The following is a 22,398-nucleotide window of genomic DNA, read 5'->3' on the forward strand; positions in this document are numbered from 1 at the left end:
GTTGCTCATAACTTTCCTTCCAAGGAGTAAGCGTCTTTTAATTACACGGCTGCAATCACCATCTGCAGTGAAATTTGGTTTAGGAAGCTATATATCAGATTTTAACAGAAAACACCCTAATTTTTAATAAAAAATTTTAAAATATCACACACAAAATATATCAACCTGCCAGACCTAGCACTGTGGTTCATTTGGAATCTCTGGATAGGGAATAGTCTGAATAGAGCTGTAAAGAAGAAAAAATACAATTACAAACTTAAAACATGCATTTTAGAGGGGAAAAAAAACAACGGAACTAGAACTATATAAGATCAAAAGAGAGATGGAGGTGAAAACTCATGTAACTTTCTGAGAATAACAAGAGGTAAGACAAAAGAATTAAAATGTTAAAGGTGATTAAAATGGATGATAGAAAGCAGAGATCAACATACAGTAACTAGCATTCCTAAGAACTAACAAAAATAGGATGATGCAATAATTCAAGGTACTGGCACATCTCACTGGTTTCGCAGATACATTTTCATTTTTTTACACAAATTAAAGGTTTGTGGCACCAAACAAGTCTATTGCCATCATTTTTCCAACAGCATTTGTTCACTTTGTGCCTCCGTGTCACATTTTGGTAATTCTTACAACAGTTCAAACTTTTTCATTATATTTGTTATGATGATCTGTGATCAGTTACCTTTGATGTTACTACTGTAATAGTTTTGAATCACACCCATAATAATACTGTGAACTTGACGGATAAATGTGTGTGTTCTGAATGCTCCACTGATCAGCCATTCCCATCTCCTCCTGAGATACCACAATAATGAAATAAGGCCAATTAACAACCCTACAGTGTCCTCCTAAGTGTTTCAAGAAAAAGCAACAGTCACACATGTCTCCTTTAAATCAAAAGCTAGAAATGATTAAGTTGAATGAGGAAGGCATGTCAAAAGCTAGATCTCTGGCACCAAACATTAGCCAGGCTGTGGATGCAAAGGAAAAAGTCTTGAAGAAAATTAAGTGTTTCTCCACTGAACATATAAATAATAAGAAAGCGATATAGCCTTAAAGCTGATATGGAGGAAGTCTGAGTGGTTTGGATAGAAGATCAAACCAGCCACAACAGTCCCTTAAGCCAGAGTCTAATCCAGAGCAAGGCCTAACTCTCTTCAATTTTGTGAAGACTGAGAGGAGTGAGGAGGCTGCAGAAGAAACATCTGAAGCCAGCAGAGGTTAGTTCAGGAGGTGTAAGGAAAGAAGTCGCCTCCTGACATAGAAGGGCAGGGTGAAGTAGCTGATACAGAAGATGAAATGAGTTATTTAGAAGATCTAATTAAGATAATTAATGAAGGTGACTACACAAAACAACAGATTTTCAATGCAGACAAACAGCCTTCCATTGAAAGAAGATGTCATCTAGGACTTTGACAGCTAGAGAGGAGAAGTCAATGCATGCCTTCAAAGGACAGGTTGACTCTCTTGCTAGGGATCAATACAGCTGGTGACATTCAGCTGAAGTCAAGGCTCATTCACCATTCTGAAAATCTTAGGGTCGCAAATTTATGCTAAATTTGGATCAAAGAGTGTAGAGTTTCAAGCCTTACTATTTAAGAAGTACATCTTGTAAAGCTACAGACAGTGATTCCTTTGATGCATCTGGGCAAAGTAAATTGAAAATCTGGAAAGGAGTCACCATTTTAAATGCTACTAAGAACATTTATGATTCATGGGAAGAGGTCAAAATACCAAAACCAAACAAAGTTTGGAGGAAGTAAACTGCAACCCTAATGCATAACGTTGAGAGGTTCAAAGACTTCAGTGGAGAAAGTAACTGCAGATGTGGTACAAACAGGAAGACAACTAGAATTAGAAGTGGAGCCTGAAAATGTGACTAAACTGCTGCACTTTCATGGTAAAACTTGAACACATAAGGAGCTGCTTCTACAGATGAGAAAAGAGGTTTCTTGAGAAGGAATCTCCTCCTGGTGAAGATGCTGTGAAGACTGTTGACATGACAACAAAAGATTTACAGTATTACATAAACGTGGTTGATAAAGCAATGGCAGAGTGTGAGAGGGTTGTCTCCAATTTTGAAAGAAGTTCTACTGTGGGTAAAATGCTATCCAACAGCACTGCCTACTACAGAGAAATCATCTGTGAAAGGAAACAATCTGTGAAAGGAATCAATGTGGCAGATTTCACTGCTGTCTTATTTTAAGAAATTGCCAAGGCCACCTTGATCTTCAGCAACCACCACCCTGATTAGCAAGCATCCATTAACATCAAGGCAAGACCCTCCACCAGCAAAAAAATTATGACTTGCTAAATGCTCTAGTGTTCTTTGGCAATAGTCTTTTTAAATGTAGTTATGCATTTGTTTTTTTAAGACATAATACTACTGCACACTTAATAGACAACCATATAGTGTAAATATAACTTTATATGCACTTGGAAACCAAACAATTTGTGTGACTCCCTCTATTGTGATATTCAATTTATTGCAGTGGTCTGGAATCTAACCCACACTATCTCCAAGGAATGCCTGTATAATAAAATTTCCTTAGTTGAAAAAAGAAGTCTTCAGATCATGAAAAACACTCTCAGATACATACCATATACCTATCTAAAGAAAGTAATCAGGAATACACTTGGGATGAGCTCTAAAACCAATACAACCTATAGTTAAGTCTAAGAGAGTTGTATTTTTGTAGCATGTTGTGTGGGTGTACAATCTACCTATAGTAGTCAAAGGGTGAAAGGATGAAACATCATACTAACATTCATATCTGAAATAGGGAAGGCAAATAAATACTGCTTTATTATGAAATGGAGAATTAAGAAAATTGAAGGGGAAAAAATTAAATGCACAATTTATTACTTCCTAATCTCTAGAAGGAAAAAAAAAGTGTTAAACACACAACAGCAAAATAGAGAATATAAAGGGAATTCTCTCCAAAACATTTTTGAAAAATATAATACAGAATAATATGCACAACAGAAAATAGCATGCATAACAGCAAAAGAATAAATGTTATTTGACTACATAAAATATTAAGAAGTCTGCAGGACGGAATAGCCTACGTTTGAGAACAACTACGGGCTTCGCTGGTGGCTCAGATGGTAAAGAATCCGACTGCAATGCAGGAGACCCAGTTTCGATCCCTGGGCCGGGAAGATACCCTGGAGAAGGGAATGGCTACCCACTCCAGTATTCTTGCCTGGAAAAATTACAGATGAAACAGTACATAAAACAGTTATTTCACATTAACAGTGAACAACTGAGACAGTAAACTGAGATTATGCCCTATATTTGTCATCACTTTCCCCTTGGAATATTTGCTGATCTGCTCCACAGAGCTTTAATGTCACACAGAAACGGGCAATCTAGAAACTACAGTAGTCCTCACTCAACTGAAGAGACAAAAAGCCACCAAGGCAGCCAGACAATGATCTGGAAAAGAATACTTAATAGACAAACAAGATCAACATCTTGTGCATCACTTCTCCTTGAAGTATTGGTCAATTTCTAAGCTATGTGCAAGCAAGAGAAAACCATGACACCAAGAAACCAAGCAGAATGGAGCTGCTAAGGTATAAACACTTAAACAGAAATTTCTGTCTTAATGTTGGGAAGAAAAATGCCCAAATATTTGAAAATTAAGCTATGTATTTATAGCCCTTGGATCAAGAAAAAAAATACCATGAAAATAATTTGTATTGAATGGCAATGAAAATACAACATATCAAAATTTCTGGGGGAAAAATGGATGTTTAGACAGAAAACTAGACATGAAAATAATAAAGTTGAAACCCATTGTTTGAGTATATCTCAAAAAGTCATAATGACTAAGTAAATAATTCCCAGCAAATTAAAATTAAAAGAAATAATAAATAAAAAAGCATAAATTAGTGAAATGGAAAACATATATACAATAAAGAAAATTAATAAAGCCAGACGTCAGTTCTTAGAAAAAATTAACAAAATGGATAAACTCCTAGGCAAGGCTGATTAAAGATACAATAAATCAGTATCAGAAATGAAATAGGGGACATAATTTAGATTTCACAGAGATAATAAAAGGATATTATGAAATTCACATTAATAAATTAAAGGTCTAGATGAAACTGTTACAAAAATAGGAAACCTGAAAAGTCCTACTCTATTCAAGAAATTGAATCTCTAATGAAAATACTTCCACAAAGAAAACACTAGATCCAGATAGCTTCACTGATGAGTTCCCCTAAACATTTAAAGAAAAATAGCATCATTTTTACATAAACTCTTGAATACTGAAAAAAGAAATATTCCTAAGTTTTGTATGAGTTCAGCGTAAACTTGATAATAAAAAATCTGATCATTTCATTACAAGAAAGGAAAATTATAGACTAATTTCTCTCATGAAGCAGTCCTAAAAATATTTTTTAAATTTAGTAAAGAGCATCTAGTGATATATAAAAAGAATAATGCATGACAACCAAGTCTGGTCTATGTAAGGAATCCAAAGGTTTAACTTGGAAAATCAAACAATGCATATTAAGAAAATTAAAGGGGAAAACTGCATCACTATCTCAACAGAGGAGAAACATTTGATAAAATTCATGATAAAACTCTTAGTAGAGTAGTAATAGTAGGAAACTTTCTTAATCCAATAAAGGCTATCTGCAAAAAATTTACAGCAAGCATAAATTCCTCTGTTGGGAAATACTGAAAACTTTCTGCCTAAGATGAAATAATACAAGATATTCACTTATCTGTACCTCTTAGCATGCTCAAGCTTCTAAGTCATACAGTAAGGCAAGAAAAAGAAATATCTAAGGATTAGAAGGGAAGAACAGAATTTTCATTGTTTGCAGATCACATAACTGTACATGTAGACTATGCACAATGAACTACAAATGAATTATTAGAATTTGTGAATTTAGCAAGGTCAATATAGGATACAAAGTCAATACAAGAAAACCAACTGCACTTCTACTGGCAAACAATTAATTAGGACATGAAAATTTAAAAACCAATCACTGTAATAACATTTAGCAAGTCAAACAGGTACAGAATAAACCTACCAAAAAAAAAATATGCAAGACCGCTACCAGAAAACTCAAAATATTAATACTACTAAGAGAAATTTTTAAAGACTTAAATCAAAGTTTACGGAATAGAAAACAGAGTATCATAAAAATATCAATTATCCCCACACCAATCAATGGATTCTATGCAACTCGAATCAGAAACCCATGGCTGTTTTTGGGTGGAAACTAACAAGCTGCTTAAAATGTTTATATGAAAATACTTAAGACCAAGAATAGCCAAGATAATCCAGAAGAACAAAGCTACAGGATTTTCACTATCAGATTTCAAGATTCACTTTAAAACTACAGAAATGAAAACTCCACAGATTTGGTTCAAGTATAAACAATACAACAGCAGAGTAAACATTACAGAAATAGATTCATTCATATATACTGAGATGATTTACAAAAGTTAGCATTGCCATAGCCCAGTTGGTAAAGAATCCGTCTGCAATGCAGGGGACCCCGGATTCATTCTTGGGTCGGGAATATCCGCTGGAGAAGGGATAGGTTACCCACTCCAGTATTCTTGGACTTCCCTTGTGGCTCAGCTGGTAAAGAATCCACCTGCAATGCAGGAGACTTGGGTTTGATCTCTGGGTTGGGAAGATCCGCTGGAGAAGGGAAAGGCTACCCAGTCCAGTATTCTGGCCTGGAGAATTAGTCCATGGGGTCACAAACAGTTGGATACTGAGCAAGTTTCACTTTCACTATCGCCACGTTTCACTTTCACTATTATTGTTGCTGGCTCAGACAGTAAAGAATCAGCCTGCAATGTGGGAGACGTAGGTTAGATCCCTGGATCAGGAAGATCCTCTGAAGGAAGAAATGGCAGCCCACTCCAGTATTCTTGCCTGGAAAATTCCATTGACAGAGGAACCTGGAGGGCTAAAGTCCATGGGGTTGCAAAGAGTCATACATAACTGAGCAACTAATACTTTCACTTTAGCACTGCTGGGCATGGGGGCAAGGATAGTTTTTAATATATACACACATGGGGAAAAAATGAATCTTGACCCCTAACCTCACACCACACACGTGTGGGAAAAAAACCACAAAAAACAAAAACCCAACTGGATTACAGACTGAAAAGTTAAATGAAAAACAATAAACTTCCTAGAAGAAAACCTAAGAGAATATCTTTTATCACCTTGAGGCAGGTAAAATTTCTTAAGGAAGACATAAAAAGCCTTGACCTTAAACAAAAAGACTGATAAATTAATTCATTAAAATTAAGATCTTCTATTTATAAAAAGACAACATTAACATAATGAAAAGACAATTCACAGACTGGGGGATATTAGCTGTATATACACACATTATATATGTGTCTAACATATTCTGGATACAAGTCTTTTGTCAGATTATATACATCGAACAAAGCTAGTGGAGGTGATGAAATTCCAGTTGAGCTATTTCAAATCGTGAAAGATGATACTGTGAAAGTGCTGCACTCAATATGCCAGCACATTTGGAAAACTCAGCAGTGGCCACAGGACTGGAAAAGGTCAGTTTTCATTCCAATCCCAAAGAAAGGCAATGTCAAAAAATGCTCAAACTACCGCACAATTGCACTCATCTCACATGCTAGCAAAGTAATCCTCAAAATTCTCCAAGCCAGGCTTCAACAATACGTGAACCGTGAACTTCCAGATGTTCAAGCTGGTCTTAGAAAAGGCAGAGGAACCAGAGATCAAACTGCCAACATCCACTGGATCATGGAAAAAGCAAGAGAGTTCCAGAAAAACATCTACTTCTGCTTTATTGAATATACCAAAGACTTTGACTGTGTGGATCACAAGGAACTGTGGAAAATTCAAAAAGAGCTGTGAATACCAGACCACCTGACCTGCCTCTTGAGAAACCTACATGCAGGTCAGGAAGCAACAGTTCAAACTGGACATGGAACAACAGACTGGTTCCAAATAGGAAAAGCAGTACGTCAAAGCTGTATATTGTCACCCTGCTTATTTAACTTATATGCACAGTACATCATGAGAAACGCTAGGCTGGAAGAAGCACAGGCTAGAATCAAGACTGCCAGGAGAAATATCAATAACCTCAGATATGCAGATGACACCACCCTTGTGGCAGAAAGTAAAGAGGAACTAAAAAGCCTCTTGATGAAAGTGAAAGAGGAGAGTGCAAAAGTTGGCTTAAATCTCAACATTCAGAAAACGAAGATCGTGGCATCTGGTCCCATCACTTCATGGCAAGTAGATGGGGAAACAGTGGAAACAGTGTCAGACTTTATTTTGGGGGGCTCCAAAATCACTGCAGATGGTGACTGCAGCCATGGAATTAAAAGACGCTTACTCCTTGGAAAGAAAGTTATGACCAACCTAGACAACATATTAAAAAGCAGAGACATTACTTTACCAACAAAGGTCCATCTAGTCAAGGCTATGGTTTTTCCAGTGTTCATGTATAGATGTGAGAGTTGGACTGTGAAGAAAGCTGAGCACTGAAGAATTGATGCTTTTGAACTGTGGTGTTGGAGAAGACTCTTGAGGGTCTCTTGGACTGCAAGGAGATCCAATAAGTCCATCCTAAAAGAAATCAGTCCTTGGTGTTCATTGGAAGGACTGATGCTGAGGCTGAAACTCCAATACTTTGGCCACCTCATGCGAAGAGTTGACTCATTGGAAAAGACCCTGATGCTGGGATGGATTGGGGGCAGGAGGAGAAGGGGACGACAGAGGATGAGATGGCATCACTGACTCAATGACATGAGTCTGGGTGAACTCCGGGAGTTGGTGATAGACAGGGAGGCCTGGTGTGCTGTGATTCATGGGGTCGCAAAGAGTCAGACACGACTGAGTGACTGAACTGAACTGAACTGAATGGAGAGGATATGAGACAACTGGAATGAACTCTTGACTAAGTTTGGTATTTGGCTGTGAACTGTTACAACTACTTTGGACCACTGTTTGGTAGGATCTACCAATGCCAACATATGTGCACTCTGCAACTTTGCAACTGTACTGCTCCCACTCAATAGAAATGTTCACATATAGACACCAAGCCACAGGTATAAGAATGTTCTCACTGGTGCCATAGAGAAACAACACAAATGTCCAACAGTAAAGTGGGTAAATAAACCATGGTCCATCCATACAGAGGATGCAGCAATGAAACAGTGTGTGACTTCATACACAGCCACAGAGATGAATCCAACAGACACAGTGTCAAGAGAAAGAGGCCACACACAAAGAATGCATGCTAAATGCATGGCTTCCTTTACAGTAAGTTTAAAAACAGACAAAACTCATTTATAGAAGCCAGAAAGAGTCATCTCTGGGAGGGAGATAAAAGACTAGGAGAGACATGCATGATGGAGACTGGAGGGATATGATAATGTATTATAAAGAGGTATGTGTGGTCACATAGATGTGTTCACAGTATTTATCCATTTTACTATGTAGATGTTATAAACAATTTACAGAAAGAAAAAAAAACAAATTATTCCAACCAGCAGAAACAACTTGGGAGAATACTGGAACATAATAAGAAAAATTTGAATACCTCAATAGAATAAAAGTCATGAATGTTAAGAAAAAAAATACAAATGGCCAATGAACATAAAGAAGTATAACTGTAAACAGTAATGAGTTTTTTTCTTTTAAATCAATCTGGCCATGACTTAGAAGCAGAAGATACTCAGTGTTGATATGGGAAATAAGAACTGGTCACAGAACTAAGAAGCATCACCCCTAAGAGTCAGAAAGATCTGTCATTGTAACTCTGGGTAAGGTGCTTAACCCCTCCCAATCTTAAACCTATAAGATACCGTTTAACTTCTATGTATTTATAATATTTTTTAAAGATATAAAATATATAATTTAAAAAATGCAAATATATAACCTACAATTTTATCTTCAAGGGCTACCAGGAGAACTGGAGGAAATTACACACACAAATGTATACACATAAATAGCTTCTTTCTCTCTCTCACACAGGGAGACTGACTGCCCACTGTAATAGTTTCAAGTAGATTTTGGACAAGTTATAGCCTTACCTGCCGCAAACTCCTCAATGGTCATCAGTGGGAAGCGGATCAAGGACAGTGCTTTCCCCAGCACTTTCTGCTTGTTTCCAAAGGTCATAGGCAATTGTTGTCTTTGACATTCTGCTTCTGCCCATCGTACAACAGCGCCAAAAAGTCGACATTCTCTAATACTAAGAGTGTCTCTTTCTAGAACTGCACAGAGTGTGTCTACAAGTAATTTACAAAAATAAGTCAAATTAGGAATATTTTGCTATTTAACAAAATACTGACAAATATACTTATATTAAAATTTCAACTCTCAATAAAAAATAGGTTACTTAAAAGCTATAGATTCTATATTTTAAAATATTAAAGAATTACAGGAACTGCAAAGAATTCTTTAAAAAATTACAATAAGGTTAATATTGAACTTACTGTCATATATGAAAGCCTACATACAGTATCTCCTTATATATTCATGCCATTTATAAGCAAACTCAAATATCCAAGATAAGAATAATAAGTCAGATAAAAAGGCTCCCAATCAGTAATAAGCAAATTCATAGATTTGAATTCATAGTTGAACAAGTTCAACTACAGATTACAGTTAATTAATTCATTCAGCAAATACTTCTGATTAATCACTCACAATGTGTCAGGTACTATTTTAGACACCAAGGATACATCATTAAACAAAAAAGTTTAAAAATTCTTTCCTTCATGGAGCTTACATTCTAATGGGGGAAACATTAAATAAACATAAGTAAGTTATAATGTGTCACATAATAAATGTAGGAAAAAATAGCAGGGTAAGTGGAATAATCAGAAATGTAGCTTAAAACAGGATAGTTTGGATTGGCCTCATTTGAGCTAAGATCTGAAGGAGGCTTTGGGTCAGGGTTGGTAGGCCAGATAGACATCTCGAGAGAAGCAGCACTCCAGGACCAGCCAGTGCGAAGGGTCTCTTATGAGGCTGTGCCTGGCGTGTCTGAGGAAGAACCAGGAGGCCAGTGTGGCGGGAAGTGAGTGAGCAAGAAGGGAAAGTAGGAGGTGAGGAAGCTATAACTCGGGGGAAGCACGATGCATTCAGAAGGCATCCTGCAGATCATTTGGCTTTGGAATGAAAAAGGGAACCTCTGGAGGGTATTGGGCTGTGACATTTTATGCTCTACAAGGACCACCCTGGAAGCTGTGATAAGACGAGATGGTAACAGAGGCAAGAGTGGAAACACTATCAGTAGGGAGGTGCTTGTGGGGTTCCAGGTGAGAGGTGATGGTGGCTTGGACCAGGCAGAAAGTGGTGAAAAATGATAGGATTCAGGGTATATTCTGACAGGAGACAGGAGACTTCCTAACAGATTGGATAAAGGGGTGACAGGAAGCCTAAGTCCAGGGTAACTCTCAGATTAATGGTAAGCAATGGTGGGCTGACAGTGGCACCAAGTGAGATGAGAGCAACTATGCAGAAGTGGGGTGGGGAGAGGAAGTGGCGAGAGGCTGAAGTTTAATTTTGGACATACTAAGTTTGAAGCCCTATTTGACATCTGAGTATAAATGTCATGACCGCAACTCAGGCCCTCACTCAGAATCCTTTTCCTCTTATCATGGGCAAAATTAAAACAGGCTGAGTTATTTTTAAGCTACAGTAGATCAGAAGCAGTAAGTTCAGAGAAAAGGGCTTTAGAGGTTAACTTATTAACATGAGATGACATGCTGCAATCTAACAGGGAGAAGAAGAGAGGAAAACTCTGAAAAGTAGACAGAAGTACTTGAAAAGAACAGTGTGGAGTCTTTTACACAAAGAGAAAGAGATGTTAAAAAAACTTCAGAGACCTGGCGGTTTCAGTTTACAATAACTGATACTGATAATAATGAGTACTAATAACCACAAGATTCCTAAATTATAGTCAATATGTATTGTTCAATAAGGACAAGCAAAATAAAACATTTTTTAGGTATCTTTCTCAAATGGCCAAAATGAAAGTCTTGTTTCTTTAAAAAAAAAAAAAAAAAAGATTGTTCAAGATGTACAGAAAAATTTCTTAGAGAACCTTTTTTTCTAAAGACCCTCAATATAGTAGGCACTATTATAAAATATCTAACAATTGTATTTTAAGTTTAAATAAAAACAAGGATACTATATTGCAGAAATCAATGAAATACAGTTAAATTGCCCAGAAACACACACCTCAGAAAAATTTTAAAAACAAAATTTTATTCTGCAGTGACCTACACATTCATACCAGAATCAAATATTGATTTAATAACAAACACAGGTATCATTCCAGCAAAGACGTCACAGTCCTTAGAACAGAGAAGGGGCTCAACAGTATGTTAAAAATGAAAAGGTTAAGCATAACCCTTTGATTTTTAAAAACTCAAGCTTTTTTCTTCTCTAACAGCTGAGTAGATGTGTATAAACTAAGGCCCCAGGAAAACCCAGAAAATGAATGTAAATCAATTAAATTAATATACCTCAACAGTTGTAGATTTAGGAAAACATCATTACCATAATATTTAATCATTCGATAGAAAAACAGACAACTTTCAACATACATGTTTCTACCCTGTATGCTAGTAACTGCAGTAAAGATAAACACAGAAACTTAAAGACTTGGAAAAAAAGGCACATTATACTGCCCCTGGCATAATGTAAATTGATTCTGTTCAACCAAAGGATGTATTATCTTTTTCCTTTGACAGAATGCTGTGAGAGAAACAGTATCTCACTACTTGTAAAAAGGTAAGCATATCCCTCTAGAGCACATATTCAAATGCCAAAGGAGAAAAAGCACCCCCAGAATGTAAAACAGCTGTTGAAAAAAAGCTCCTGAAGCCAGGGCTTGCTTCCTCTCAGCTCCTAGACTGCTCTTTCATTCCCAAGTCTTAACAAGTACACTTGAGACAAACTAGACTATGAGGTGAGAACACATAGGTTTTCTATTGACAGATGTGTTGTAATAAGAAATGACAGCTGAGAGCCTAATAAAGATCATGAAAGCACATAAGATTATATTTATATACATAATACAATACTGGGTTTAATATAAACCACTGCAAGTCAAATTCAATCAACAAATATTTATGGGGTTTTCATCCTGTGCAAGGAGCCTACTTCAAGACTTCCAGGACCCAATGGCATGACTAACGTAGAAGCTATTTACAAAACAGCTTCTTGGAGTGAGTCACCCTGATGCCGGCAGCATCATTTCACTTGAGAGTGGACTGAAGTGGAGCACCTGACGCCCCTTCAAAGGAAAGAAACTGGGATTGAGTCATGCTTCCTTGCCAATGGGTGGAGTGCTCAGGGCTCTCAAACATCCAGTAACTCAACAAAAACTCAAGAGCACACAATGTGCAGGTGCTGGGGAGGAACCTAATGTAGTGCCTGCCCGTCAGGATAATGTAGAAGAGTATAAATCTTTCCCATGATAATATGCAAGAGACAGGGAAACCGAGACAGAGATGTTACTGTAAACAGGAATATATTAAATTTCATGGAAGGGGGAGGGTAGCAGCTTTTAAGAAAGGAGTCTCTGCAGAGTTATAATCTGAGCCAAGACATGAAGACTGAGTAAGAACCAGCCAAGATGGGAAGGAACAGCAACATTCTAGACACAGCCAATCAGTCTAACAAATATTTACTGAACATGTATTGTGTTCTACTGCTTTCAGTGTTGGAGGTACAGTGGTAAATAAGACAAAGAAGTTTAGAGTTTAAGAAGTTTACAATCTAGAAGGGGAAGGTCGACAATCAACATATACATAAACAAAGCCCCAGACAAGATGTTCAGAGAGTGATACATATTAAGAGAAAAAGAAATCTGAGTAATGGAACAGGGATTGTTTAGGGGAATGTGGTATCTACTTTAAGTAGGTGTGAGATGGCACATCTCAGGTCTCCTTTAACCTAAGATCTGAATGATTAGAAAGAACGAGCCATATAAAGAAGCTCCAATACTCGGTCATCTGATGCGAAGAGCCAACTCATTGGAAAAGACCCTAATGCTGGGAAAAACTGAGGGCATGAGAAGGGGGTGACAGAGGATGAGATGGCTGGATGGCATCACTTACTCAATGGACAAGAGTCTGAGCAAACTTTGGGAAATAGTGAAGGACAGGGAAGCCCGGCATGCTGCAGTCCATGGGGTTGCAGAGTAAGACACGACTGAGTGACTGAACAACAATAATACAAAGATTTAGAGTGGGGAAAAGGATTCCAATCAAAAGGAATAGCAAATACAAAGGCTCAAAAAATAAAAATAACTGGCCAGGGTATATGGAACACAGCGAATGAGGAACAGAATGGCAGGGGACAGGTCAGAGAGAGAGAGTTAAGTAATGATTGCCAGCTCTTTACAAAACTTCTGTTTTCTCTTCTTCCTGGGATGTGGATCATCTGCATCTCCTCGCTTCCCCGAAGTGAGGAGGGGTCTGGTGACTGAATTCTGTCCAGCGAAGTAAGAGCCAAAACAAGGGTGCCATTTCAAGGCCAAAGCTCATAAAACGTTGGTGTTTTCCCATCTGTCAGCAAGGTACAGATAATAATTCAGCCTTGGGAAGTAGCAGAAAGCTAATCACCAGCCAGGGATACTGCCTCAGACTGCTGTGTGAGTGTGAAATCAATTTCTTTGTGTTGGAGTTTATCTGTGCAAATATGTTGAGCTTGCATTTTGGGGTATATCTGTTATCAACACCATGGCCAAGCGTAGCCTACCCTAATAAAAGGCCTAATCATGTAGGATCTTGTAAGCTTTGTAAGCGATTTGAACCTTACTCTAATTGCAATGGGAAGACACTGGAAGCCAAGGAGGTGATACAATTTGCTGCTATGTAGAGAATGGACAGGATGAAAGGAGGAGTGAGTGGACAAGATGAAAAGACAACCCTCAGGATGGGAGAAAATAACTGCAAATGAAGCAACAGACAGAGGATTAATTCCCAAAACTTAAGCAGCTCTTGCAGCTCATTATCAGAAACACAAACAACTCAATCAAAAAGTGGGCAGAAGACCTCAACAGACATTTCTCCGAAGAAGACATACAGATGGCCAACAAACACACAAAAAGATGCTCAAAATTGCTCATTATTAGACAAATGCAAATCAAAACCACAATGAGGTATCATCTCACACTGGTCAAAATGACCATCATCAAAAAATCTACAAACAATAAATGCTGGAGAGGGTGTGGAGAAAAGGGAACACTCTTGCATTGTTGGTGGGAATGTAAATTGATACAGCCACTATGGAGAACAGTGTGGAGATTCCTTTAAAAATTAGGAATAAAGCTATCCTATGACCCAGCTGGAGAAGGCTCTAAAAAGTTCCTTGAATAGCAAGGAGATCAAACCAGTCAATCCTAAACAAAATCAACCCTGAATATTCAATCCTGGAAGAACTGATGCTGAAGCTCCAATACTTTGGCCACTTGATGTGAAGAGCCAACTCACTGGAAAAGACCCTGATGCTGGGAGAGACTGAGGGCAGGAGGAGAAGGGGGTGACAGAGGATGAGATGGTTGCATGGCATCACTGACTCCATGGACATGAGTCTGAGCAAACTCCAGGAGACAGTGAAGGACAGGAAGCCTAGTGTGCTGCAGTTCATGGGGTCACAGTTGGATACAACTGAGCGACTGAACAACATGACCCAGCAATCCGACTACTGGGCATATACCATAAGAAAACCATAATTCAGAAATACTCCTGTACCCCAATGTTCACTGCAGCACTATTTATAACAGCCAGGACATGGATGCAACCTAGATGTCCACTGACAGATGAATGGATAAAGAAGCTGCAGTACCCATATACAATGGAATACTGCTCAGCCATAAAAAGGAAGAAACCTGAGTCAGTTGATCTGAGGTGGATGAACCCAGAGCCTGTTATACAGAGTGAAATGTCAGAAAGAGAAAAATAAATATTCATACATTAATGTATATATATGGACTGTAGAAAAATGGTATTGATGAACCTATCTGCAGGGCGGGAATCAGACAGATGTAGAGAACGAATTGTGGACACAATAGGGGAAGGAGAGGGTGGGATGGATTCAAAAAGTAGCACTGAAACATACACCTTATCATATGCAAAACAGATAGCCAGTGGGAAGATGCTGTATCGCACAGGGAGCACAGCTAGGTGCTCTGTGATGACCTAAAGGGGTAGGATGGGGGAGTGAGGGGTGGGAGGGAGGCACAAGAGGGAGGACACACACACACACACTGATAGCTGATTCACAATGTCATATGGTAGAAACCAATACAACATTGTAAAGCAATTATACTCTAATAAAAAATAAAAATAAAGTAAAAAAAAAAAAAAAAAAGTGAGTGGCAGCAGAGAGACAACAGGAGAGCACAGAGCTTACCCAGGTGAATGAGAGCAGTGACTTAGACCAGATGGGAGCAACAGACAAAGTAAGACATAGTCAGAACTAGGGATACTATTTTTTAGGGAGGTGGTGGGGTGTGGGCTGCACCATACAGCTTCTCATATTTTAGTTCTCCAACCAGGGACCGAACATGGGCCCAGCAATGAAAGCACCAATTCCTAGCCACTGGATCACCAGGAATTTCTCCAGCATACATTTTGACTAGAGAGCAGAGAACATATGCTGATAAAACTGCATGTGGGGTATGAAAGAGTAGTTAAAAATAACTTCTAGGTTTTTAGTTATGCATGGTGGTGCAATTAAGGAAGAGAAAAAAAAAAAAAACTGGAAAGGAACAGAAAAGATAATGGGGAGTATGGGACAATCACTGGCTTTCTTTTAGCTGTGCTATTGGAAATGCCTATAAGAGCTCCAAACGCAGATGTCAAGTAAATAGTTGGCTACACAAAATTTGGAGCCCAGAATAAGATAAAAGATATTCTGGGCTTATTAGATGACCATGATATTTAGAGTTATAGACTGGATCCGCTCTTTCTGCTACCCTACATGACAAAATTCAAACTCCTGAGCCTATGACTGCATGGCCCCCACACCCTGGATTTCACTTGCCCTGCACTGCCCATCCTCTACACACGCTTTCTTCATGTGGTTCTACCTGCCTCTAATGCCCTCCCCTCTTCATTACCCAAATACTATCCATTCCCTAAGGCCCATGTCAAAACTTCCTGTGCCAAGATTCTCCTAACATCCCATTATGAGGAGCTCTCTCCACATTTTGGATTTGCATAGTAATTATTTTCTATGTATCTAGTTCCAAAAAGGCAAAAAGACATTTTGCCATATGTCATCTTTTCTATGTAATGTCTTAATATTAATTTTCACATATTTCTTCCCTGATTCTCCAAATAGATGACAGTTTCCTAAAGAAAAAAAAAATCAAATCTTACCCTTCTTTGTATTTCTTATAGGGCCCTGATATAATGCTATGCATATGGTGAGCATGAAAATTTGTTTGATCTGATATCTTTTAAAAGGCAACGAGGTAGTTATTTTAGGACTATTTCAGCAAAATAAAGAAAGCAAAACTCTTAAAGAGGCAAACTTAAAATCACTTGGAAAAACCACTGATTTAAAAACAGCTCCTCTGCCAACAAGGCTCACTAGTAATGCACTACTGTACTTAAAAGGTTAACATTTTAATTCACAGTGAACTTACCTATGTCAATATCAGTAAACCCTTCTGCACTTATTGCATCCATTGTGTTTTTGTCTATTGTGTCTAGACAAAGACTAGCAAGCTGAGGTTCATCAAATAAACGAGCCTAAACATATAAAAAGATAGTTATTTTCACAGTTATTCTAACTTCAGGCTGTCCATATTCAAAGGTAATACTGTAAACAGTTATAACTGACAATTATATAAAAACTCATACTTAAAATACAATTATAATATGCTTAAAACTTTTCATTCCACAATCAGAAATAAAAGAGAAAAGCACAAATGTCCAAAAGATAACAATTCAATTACCATTAACAACTGTTATTTTTATATGCATATATATTACATATTTTGATCCTTAATGAAGCACTCTAGGGTAGATAAGGCAGACATCTTCCCATTATACAGATGAGAAAAGACAGGCTCAGAGAGGTGCACTGACTCTAGCCAGCTATGTTCCAAAGTGAAAGTGAAAATTGCTCGGCTGTGCCTGACTCTTTGCAACCCCATGGACTATACAGTCCATGGAATTCTCCAGGCCAGAATACTGGAGTGGGTAGCCTTTCCCTTCTCCAGGGGATCTTCCCAATCCAGGGATCGAACCCAGGTCGCCCGCATTGCAGGCGGATTCTTAACCAACTGAGCCACAGGAGAAGCCAGCCCTTAAATCCCAGTCTTAGGATCATTTCACTAAATGATAACATCAATTGTCAAGCATACCAGTACAAACAGATTTTCCCCCCATTTCCTGTTTGATTGGGGGGAAGAGAATAAAGTACAAAAATTTTAGAGCATTAAAGTTCTGGGAACCTAAGCAAAAACCAGGCCTAACAACAGAAAAGCAAATAAGTAAATCCACATGATAGAATATTATACAATGAGAACGAACAATCTACAACTACACACAGCAATAGGAATGAATCCCTAATGGTAAGCATAAGGAAGTACTGTATATGTTGAGCAAGAGAGTATACAGCTGACCCTTGAACAACTTGCAGGTTGGGGGCACTGACCTCTGTGCAGTTGAAATCCACACAGAACTTACAGTTGGACCTTTGCATCTGAGGTTCTTCCATATCCGCGGATTCAACCACAAATCATCTACTATTTACTACTGAAAAAATTACATATAGAAGTGGACCCACTAAGTTCAAGGCCATGTTGGTCGAGAGTCAACTGCTATATGATTTCAGCAAAGCTGAGCTTTAAGAAGTCAGAAGTCAAACTTATAATATGTGTTTTATCAGGATGTACATTATAATTCAAAAAACAAGTTTAAAAGTAAGTAAAATTCTAATGTTGGCAGATATTCTAGCTGGCCAACTCAGTGTTTATAGTTGAGTTAGTATTTATGCAGAAAAATGGATTGTTTTACTTTCAGGAAAAATAATTTTTGGCAAGTTATTTTATTCAGAGTAGGAATATTTTCAGTCATTCAATACGATATCATATTTACCTGGGAATCTACTGCTGCTACTTAGGAGTAAAATTAATTTTCTCTAAATTTGAGCACGGCGCCCCAGAGTGTTTTCCCTCTGTAATCCACGCTGGGACAGCACACTGGTTCTTTGTTTTAGAGGGACGCTGGCATAGGTCCTCTCAAGTAAATGAACATTCTCAGTTCAAATGATTCACTTGGCAGGAACAAGACATTCACATGACAATTCATGGGCTAACTCACATGACCCCACCAAAGAAAAATCTGGAGTAATGTTGAGTTCTAAGACCAACAAAGCACTGAAAAGTTCCTTTTTTCCTCAGTAACATATGTTAAGCCTTGCTACTCAAAATGTGGTTTAGAAGCACCAGCATCATCTAAAAGTCTGTTAGAAATGCAGACTTTCAGGCCCATATTGCTGTGTGTAGATCTAGAACAACAGGAATGAATCCCAGAAACTTAATGGTAAGCAAAAGAAAGTAAGATACATGTTGAGCAAAAGTATACAGCTGACTTTGGCTTACTGAACTAGAAAGTGGATTTTCATTGTCAAAGTTTAATTTATTGGCTTCTAATTTTTCTTTTTTTGGTCACGTCATGTAGCACATGGGATCCTAGTTTCCCAACCAGGAATCTATCTGACCCAAGCCCCCTGCAGTGGAAGCTCGGAGTCTTAACCACTGGACAGCTAGGGAAGCCCTACTGGTTTCTAAATTTTATGACTGAATTTAAAAAAATCAATGTGGTTAAGTGACCCTCTTCACACACAATAAAATTCTTCAGACAACAAAGAATCATGATTATCAACTTCTTTATTAGATTTTCATCACAAGTTCAGAAAAGGAAAAAGAAAATGCAAGTGGTAAAGAATCCACCTGCCAATGCAGGAGATGCAGGTTTGATTCCCCGGTCAGGAAGATGCCCTGGAGAAGGAAATGGCAACCCACTCCAGTATTTTTGCCTGGGAAATCCCATGGACAGAGGAGCCTGGAGGGCTTCACTCCATGGGGTCGCAAAAGAGTCGGACATTACTTAGCAACTGAACAACAGATATCGCTTGTTAGTTATATAATCTTTATTGAGTTATTTCACCTCTCTGTGCTTCTATATAAAAAGTGGATGATAAGAAAATCTTCACCGAGGATAGCTACAACTCCTAAAGTTATTGTAAAGATTAAATGAATTAATGCATACAAAGTAATTAGAATGGGACCTGGCATACACTAAGTCACTCAATACATTTTGCAGTTATTATCAATATCACCATACTCTATTGGTTTAAGGTTGAGACCTTTTACCACTTGCTATCTTACATTACGTTAGATATTTACCTCTTTTAGCTTCCATTTCATCTTTGAAAGGGGGATGATAATAATAATAAATAACATCACAGCTTAAAGAAGGAGTAAATGTGATAATATATACCAATGGAATAGCCTGTGTCTGGTGTACAATACACACAGACATGGAGTTCTGTGATTATGTCCAAGAAGAGGTGACATCAGCATGTTCTTTCTTCTGTAACTATAAATACTCAATGACCAAAGATTTACAAAAAGACGTATCATTAATCATTTGTGATGTGACAGAATGCATGCACAATGGGAAACAAGTCTGACTCCACCCAGCCTGTTGTGAGACTCTGGGCAGGTAGTTAACTAGTCAGGTTTTAGTTTTTTCATTTGGAAAATGAGAGGGTTAAGCTAAGGAATATTCATGATTATTTCCACTACTAGTATTCAACAGGATTACATATTATCAGCTTAGACATTCCCCACCCCCCTCATTTTACTCTCTCACCTCTGTAAAGACCCTATCTCCAAGTAAGGTCACATTCTGAGGGTCCTGGGGATTAAAATTTCAACACGTGAGAATTCACCCCCTGGCACTGAGTTATAGGCTAGCTTAGGATTTTTTTAAACAATTCGTAAAAGGGTATCATTACATTGTCTAAGAAGAAAAAAATCGATTTACTTATATCTCAAGTATGAAGCTCAGATTATAGGCATTAAACAAGTGCTAAATAGTGTATGTTGAGGACTGCTTAATGGTTCCATAAATGTGTTCAGTATGTAAACATTCAGACTATATACATATGACATGTGCATTTTTCTGTATTTATAGTATACATGTTGAAAACTTTTGTAAGTGTCAAAGAAAGAATATTCTTAAATTTTAATTCCTCCAAAATATCATATGACATCCCTTACATGTAGAATCAAGAAAAATGATACAAATGAACTTACTTTCAAAACAGAAAGAGACTCACAGAAAGATTTAGAAAATGAACTCATGGTTGCCTGGGGGAAGGTACAATTAAGGACTCTGGAAAAGTCATGTACACACTGCTATATTAAAAATGGATAACCAACAAAAACCTATTATATAGCACATGGAACTCTGCTCAATGTTATGTGCTAGTGTGGATGGGAGGGGAGTTTGAAGGAGGATGGATACATGTATATCTACAGCTGGGCCCCTTCACTGCTCACCTGAAGGTATCACAACACTGTTAACCGGCTATACCCCAATACAAAATGTTTTTGGTGTTCAAAAATAAAAATAAATTCTAAACCCTTCAGAAGTAGGTCACCAAGCTGACAGAATACAGTAAATCTTACAACTGCTCTGGACTTGAAATACTCAATGTTAATTTCGGACCCAACAAAAATAGAGCACTAAGGTCCAGAAAGCGTCATACTCTCTCAATCACAGCATCAACAATGCTGGACACTACTCTCAACTCCAATCCTAAACAGCTATATAACTTTACAGAGATGAAACACCTTATTTACATAAGGTTTGGCTCAGACGGTAAAGAACCTGTCTGTGATGCCTGCAATGCAGGAAACCTGGGTTTGATCCTTGGGGTCAGGAAGATCCCCTGCAGAAGGGAATGGCAACGCACTCCAGTATCCTTGCCTGGAGAATTCCAAGGACAGAGGAGCCTAACGGGCTACAGTCTGTGGGGTCTCAAAGAGTCGGACACAACTGAATGACTAACACTTTCTTCAGTTTCTTCACCTACATGATACATTAACTCTAATTTGTTTTTCTATTCTAAAATCACATGAACCTGATATATTTCCCTCAATGAAATCAAAAGATTTCATATGCTTTAAAAATAATGATCTTGGACTAATTCTCCAGGAAATACTAAATATTCATATACAGTTAAACCCAATTTTTAAAGTTAAAAGATACATACCTTAGCTACATCAACTTACCTGCGTAAGTAACATAAAGGCATTATCTGCCCTGAGATGTTTGGTGAGAAATTCCACACAATGCGCTTCCAAGGCTGGGACTGCATACTTCTTAGCCGTATAAAGAGTCGTCATAACTGTTTCTGGGCCGATTTGAACTTCATCTGAATACAGAAATCTGGGAAGCAAGTGGAAATTGCAGAGACGGTCAGGAGGGTTTTAGACAAGCAATCCATTGGAATTAAGTCTCTGAGGAATATTTGAAAAGATAATTAGCAAAGTGAAAAATAACTTGAAAAGCACATCAGACTTTCCAGGATTATTTGCACATACATCACCTCATTTTACTCTGACTCAATCCTGAGAGGTAGGCAGTCTCCATTTATAGAGGAGACTAAAGTTAAGTCTTCAAGCCAAATTTTTAAAGGCCTTTTAGCGCTCCATAGCAGCTTTCTCTCTTCTTCATCAAAAAATGTTCACTTAAGCAAACTTACAGACAGCTTAACTTCACATCTCTGAATATCAAAACATCCATTTATTTCCTGATGATGGTATCTTCTTATTCTGGGCATCTTTTAACCTTTCCTTATTATCCCAGAATTAGCATTATGACCAAAGACTAGAGTACGGGGGTTCAGAAGAATAAAACTGTTTAATGATATCTTAAATGGCCCCATATTGCTATGCACTTTTGAGTATATAGGTCCAATTTTCTCTCAAAATACTACCAGACCAATACCACCTTACCCATCACCTCAGGAGCTGATTCTGTTACTAGATAAGTCAGATTCCTACAAGTGCACATAGAGGATAAGAATCTCAGAGAGGGCCTGGGCAGTTCCTGCTGAATTATACTGAAGCTACTGCATATTCATTTTAGTTCCTCTGTGGTTCCTCAGAAACCCTTGAGCTTACTGCCCAATGCTCAGTTACACTCAGAGCAGCTGAGGGTGCTAGAGAAATAAGGCATTGAGAACAAGTATTTAATTTTAGCAATACGAATTAAGACTTAGAAACTTGAAAGCCCACGAATATCTTTCAGAACACTATAAAGTAGAGTGAGTGAGAAAGGAGGTTCTAGTTCACGTC

General features: G+C 37.9%; 1 protein-coding gene across 3 annotated transcripts in view; it reads right to left on the reverse strand.

Moving 5' to 3' along the window:
- The window catches only part of BTBD1 (BTB domain containing 1), a 47,416-nt gene that overhangs the window by 14,554 nt on the left and 10,464 nt on the right, over positions 1 to 22,398 (reverse strand). For all 3 annotated transcript variants that reach the window (XM_040257445.1, XM_040257446.1, XM_040257447.1), the window contains exons 2-4: positions 21,331 to 21,487; positions 16,663 to 16,768; positions 9,080 to 9,277 (exon numbers count right to left, since the gene is read on the reverse strand). In XM_040257445.1, the coding sequence (XP_040113379.1) occupies positions 9,080 to 9,277; positions 16,663 to 16,768; positions 21,331 to 21,487 (461 nt within the window). The remainder of the gene's footprint in view (positions 1 to 9,079; positions 9,278 to 16,662; positions 16,769 to 21,330; positions 21,488 to 22,398) is intronic.

This window comes from Oryx dammah, unplaced genomic scaffold (assembly GCF_014754425.2).
Source record: "Oryx dammah isolate SB20612 unplaced genomic scaffold, SCBI_Odam_1.1 HiC_scaffold_16, whole genome shotgun sequence".
Classification (NCBI taxonomy): domain Eukaryota; kingdom Metazoa; phylum Chordata; class Mammalia; order Artiodactyla; family Bovidae; genus Oryx; species Oryx dammah.